The sequence below is a fragment of the Phaethon lepturus genome, unplaced genomic scaffold (genome assembly GCF_000687285.1).
Source record: "Phaethon lepturus isolate BGI_N335 unplaced genomic scaffold, ASM68728v1 scaffold50224, whole genome shotgun sequence".
Classification (NCBI taxonomy): domain Eukaryota; kingdom Metazoa; phylum Chordata; class Aves; order Phaethontiformes; family Phaethontidae; genus Phaethon; species Phaethon lepturus.
Genome location: NW_010535205.1, coordinates 9,963 through 14,801, shown reverse-complemented (window position 1 = coordinate 14,801; position 4,839 = coordinate 9,963). Strand labels below are relative to the sequence as shown.

General features: G+C 35.6%; 1 protein-coding gene across 1 annotated transcript in view; it reads right to left on the bottom strand.

Annotated features, from left to right (window-relative positions):
• Positions 1 to 241: 241 nt before the first annotated feature.
• TGDS (TDP-glucose 4,6-dehydratase) overlaps positions 242 to 4,839 on the bottom strand; it is a gene marked incomplete at its 5' end in the record, with an annotated part of 13,705 nt that continues 9,107 nt past the window's right edge. Inside the window, 5 exons of the mRNA XM_010285716.1 lie at positions 242 to 458; positions 859 to 956; positions 2,843 to 2,901; positions 3,471 to 3,636; positions 3,905 to 3,948. Of these exons, the coding sequence (XP_010284018.1) occupies positions 358 to 458; positions 859 to 956; positions 2,843 to 2,901; positions 3,471 to 3,636; positions 3,905 to 3,948 (468 nt within the window). The remainder of the gene's footprint in view (positions 459 to 858; positions 957 to 2,842; positions 2,902 to 3,470; positions 3,637 to 3,904; positions 3,949 to 4,839) is intronic.

Sequence of the window (4,839 nt, the reverse complement as noted above, 5' to 3'; positions counted from 1 at the left end):
AACTAAAAGAGATTTCACCGCAAGTCCCAAACGCTGTAATTGCAATTATTTATTCTTAATTAATAAGGCAGATTTGACTTCAGTTACACTAATTTATAGCATTATAAATATTCCTCACCCCGTACAGTTCTTTAAAATCAATACCTAGTGAGAATATAGTATTGCACCAAAAGCTGACATTAACAGGTTCAACTTTATATATATAAAGTGCTGAAACCCTTCCAAAGCTGTGCCATACTGTAGTTCTGTATTCATCATGGTTCATGTATCTTGAATACAGTAAGAGTTCAGTGTGGCCACTTGATTGAAGAAAAGACTGTATGAGGTAGAATAAAATCCTTCAGATGCTCCACCACTCTATGGGCCACTGAGATGTGCAAATGGCTCTCTCACAGGAAAGGGCTCCAAAGCTTTCTCCGAATTCTTCCAGTTGTGAAAGTTTTCTTTGTACCATTCGACTAGTATGAAGAGAATGTTGATGAGACAACTTGACCAGAGATAACAGGGAAATTTAAATATTCCACAGCTATCATAAGACTAACAAGATACTAGCAGTTCATTATGCAAAATTTTAACCTATATTTAAAAAAAATCTAAACTAGATTTTATAAATTCTTTATGCAAGACTTATTCTAGCATTAAAAAGTAATTAAATCTAGTACCTGACGCTATTTTATTGTGATTAACTTTTTTTAATAAGGTAAATGCACTACTTAAAAAGCAGCCAATTTTACGTAAAATTAAAGTGTTAAATTCATTCTCTTTAGCTTCTCATTAACCAACCTATATACCCATTTCCCCCCCCTTCCCTCCTCCCATCACTTCTAAATTAGTTAGTGTAAAAGGCATCAGTCCTACTTGTTTTCTTTATTCCTTCTTTCCAAGGCACTTTAGGTTTCCATCCTAAGTTGTGCATTTTTTCTGAATTCATTGGGTATCTCAGGTCATTGGTAGGTCTGATGAAGTATAAAATGCACATGGAAACAATTTGTTTAGACTTTTTCATTGATTAGAGATGCAGTACCTCACATTGTCTTCAAACCAACAGTAGGTATGTTTCAATTTTGAAAATCCCTATCAGCATGAACAGATTATACTGCCTTTAAAAATACATGGCAGTTGAGTGCAACTGCAACAATACAATTCAGTTTGTACAGTCAACTACTTGGAGTTGACTAGAATAAATATGAATTAATAACTTATTGGCACAAAAATGAATGCAAAACTCAAATCGCTGCCAATGCAATTGTGCATTTGCAACTCTTTACACAGGCACTATGCAAACCAGTGTTTTCCAATATCAGCATTCACGTTTTTCATCCTGAAAGCCCACAAATTTTTACATACCTCAGATCTGAAATATATGGACTTCCAAGTATTGTCATTACAGTGCTTCATTAGCGACACAAACTTAGTAATACTGAATATGTAAAATCCCAGGCTGCAAGTTTCAAAACAGAAAGAGATTCCCTACATTTAAGCATGGCACAAATTTTCAATTCCACCATCTGGCAGTTAGGTAGTCTAGTCTAGCATTCCTGCATTACTGGCACTAGCATACCGAATAGTTAAGATATACATGCGGACAGAAGCCAGCTACTTATCACCGTTATTAAAACATGCTAAATCTCAAGCAGAAGCAGAATTAATTTTTCCATGGCAAGTAACCCCCATGACCTTTAAAAGCCTCTCATTATGGAATTAAATAATCGTTAGTTAGGTATCTTAAGAATCTTTTATAAGGCCTCAACATTCTTCAAAATACATATTCCTAAGTGGTTAGTTTTCCCAAGCCCATTTATGTTTCAACATTAGTGGACAGGGCCCAATACACATGAAGAAACATCTCAATCTGAGTTACAAGCCCTACTGAACACTCACATCATGTGAGCCAAAGGCAATTTGTTCAAAGTCCTGCGATACAATCAGATAGGATTCTGAAGAACACTACCTTTTAAAAACAAAAATTAGTACATTTAAAGACACTTCAGTCGACATGATAACAATCCAAATGTGAACAGAGAGTGAGAATTCTAAAGGCCATAATACTACTTAACTGCTGTCAGCAGATACATCATTTCTAATCACTCTGGAGAAAGAGTGATATCTAAAGTAAGCAGAGACTCATTGCTGCTGCAGAAAAAAAATGGAGATAAAAGAACAGAGCCAAACCAAACCTAAAATTAAGGACAGAAACAAACAGCAAAAGCCTGTTTATAAAAGCTATCCATTTTTGCTGCTGCTCTAACTTTGGCACCTCAGAGTTTTACATCTACTTTTGAGATAGCAGTTTCAGTTTAAGATTTGAATCTAAAATTAACTACACTCCGCAGGTGCATATTTCTGCCTGTGGAGAGTGGGTCTTACCTATAAAGCACATCTAAGTCTGAACTAGTCACATTAACACCAAAATACTAAAGCTAAATGAGAGACAATGGGATTCATCTTTCAAGTGATGCTGAATAAACTATCTAAACTACCCTTAAGAAAGGGTTTAGCTACTGTGTAAAACCTGTCCTTTTCCCAGAGCAGACTTCAGTAGTGAGAAGGCTAAAGAAAGTTTGGAAATAGATAGGTCAGCATTATACATTCCCCTTCAAGACATACACTCTGACTCTGATCAAAATAGTAAGTGAAAATCCTGTTTTTCTATAGTGTTCGATATGGATCATAGGTGTCAAATCCACCAGAAAAAAAAAAATTAAGAACGCAAAACAGCTCTTACTCCCTCAGAAGTTTTCCCTCCTAGACAGCAGAAACACTTTCACAAAAAACTATTTGGCAAGAGACCCAGCAACCACTAGAATAAGGCTATCCTGTGTGTGCTTCGCTATTTTCTTACCTGTCTTTGACATAATCCATCCAGCGCTCTATTTCAGATTCCGAACTGGTCTCCTTTATCTGTCAAGAGGAAAACCAAAAATCACCCCCACACATCTTGCACTGTCTTAATATACATTTAAAAGTAGATTTAACAAGATCTAAGTCTGTTAAAACAAACAAAAAAAAACCCCACAAACAATAAAAAACACAACCCAGAAATTCTCTTTTGTCTAAAAAGAGTTTTCAAACTATTGAAATTATCAAAACTATCTAGAACAATTCCAATACTTCTCCTTCACCTGAGCACTGCCTAACCATTCATAATCAAATTGGTAGATTTTAATAGTGCCCCATTCCCAGACCAAAACTGAAGCAGCCAGCATGAAAAAAAAAACAAAAAAACCCAAAAAAACCCACAAAACTACCAAATGGCATTTAATCATTATGCCAGTGGTGTCCCTGTCAGGCTAACTGATGCAGCAGTGCAACGCACAATAGCCTGTACTGCAAACTTACATAGTTCTGCTACAGCTATCTTCTAGGACCCAGCACAAGCCTAAGCTCTCTCAGAGCTACAAAAGGTTTAAGGTAGAATTGTTCATATAAGCAATGACTGGTAAAGAAAAGCATCATAACTGTTTACTCACTAAATGGATTAACTCCTTTGCAAGCTGGGCAATGGACATCTCAAAGTTAGTTCCAATGTTATAAATTTCACCTGGCTTCCCCTCCTTCAGGACAATAAGGAATGCTTCTACCACATCAGTTGCATAAAGAAAATTCCTTCTTTGAAGTCCAGACCCATGAATACAGCTTAAAACCAGGAAAAAGCAAGACAATTTTGTTATCCTTAAATAGAAGGATTTGGTTTGTTAGACTGTGTTTTAAGCAGTTTGCCATTACCTGGAAGTATCTTAAGTAGCTGACATGCAAACAATCCCTTAGTTTAAGGAAATCCTACTGCTAAAATAAGCAACTCATAACTTAGTTATGAAATTATAATTTCACAAACTATGCCACTTATAACTGTAATTACAGGTTTATAGCACAAAAACCACAAACAAAAAAGCAAATTACATACCATTTTCTGTTCTGTTGCAACAAAGATATAAACTTTGGAATAACCTATGGAATTGAACAAAAAACATTACTCTGCTATTTTAGAAGCTGTTATTCTGCAAAGAACATGGGACTTCACCAGTAGGTATCATAAAGTATTTCAATAAGACCCTTTAAATACTTTTGAGTTTTCTTAAGTCTTATCAAAGAATGCATCAAGCCTAGAAACTGCAAGGATTTTGGCTTGGGGTTTTTTTGTTTGTTTGTTTTTAAAAGTAGATGCTTCTATTGTGTTGTAAAGCTTATCTTGCTGGTCAACCATTACAGGTCAGTAGTTACAAATGTGACATTTTTACCAAAGAAAATGGTTCCATTACTTTTTGCACAAAGAATTGCCCTAGAGTCTAACTAGTGGTGACACAGTTTAGAACATGGCTTCAACACCCAGCAAGTTTCAGTAAATCTACAGACTCTTACTTTTTGACATTAAAATAGTTAAATTCTGACGAGAACCAACAGAGAATTTCAAGATAAGTATACGCAGATCAAGCGACAGCCATTGGCTTGCAGCATAAAGATTTACAGTATTATGTTCTGCTACAAGCTTTCATAGTGTCCCAGAAACTTCACAACAGTTGGCCCCGCTAGTAAAGCTTTTAAACTGAATCCATTAGAAAGCTATTACAATTCTTATAATTTTGCCAACTTACTATTATAAGCATAGGAGCAGACATCTTAGGTAAAACTAAAGATCCATCTAGCCTAGTATTGTGTTCTTAGCAGTTAACTAAAAGTGGATACTTGAGGAAGAATATACATAAACGGAAAGCGAGTAAGTAGTGATACATCCCCTGAATATAGTCCCAACATCATGCAACCTGTAGTCAGACATTTCCCAAGCCATAGATCAGTGAAAAACATGTTTTAAAAACCATTGCTTATCCTCCTGCAATAGTG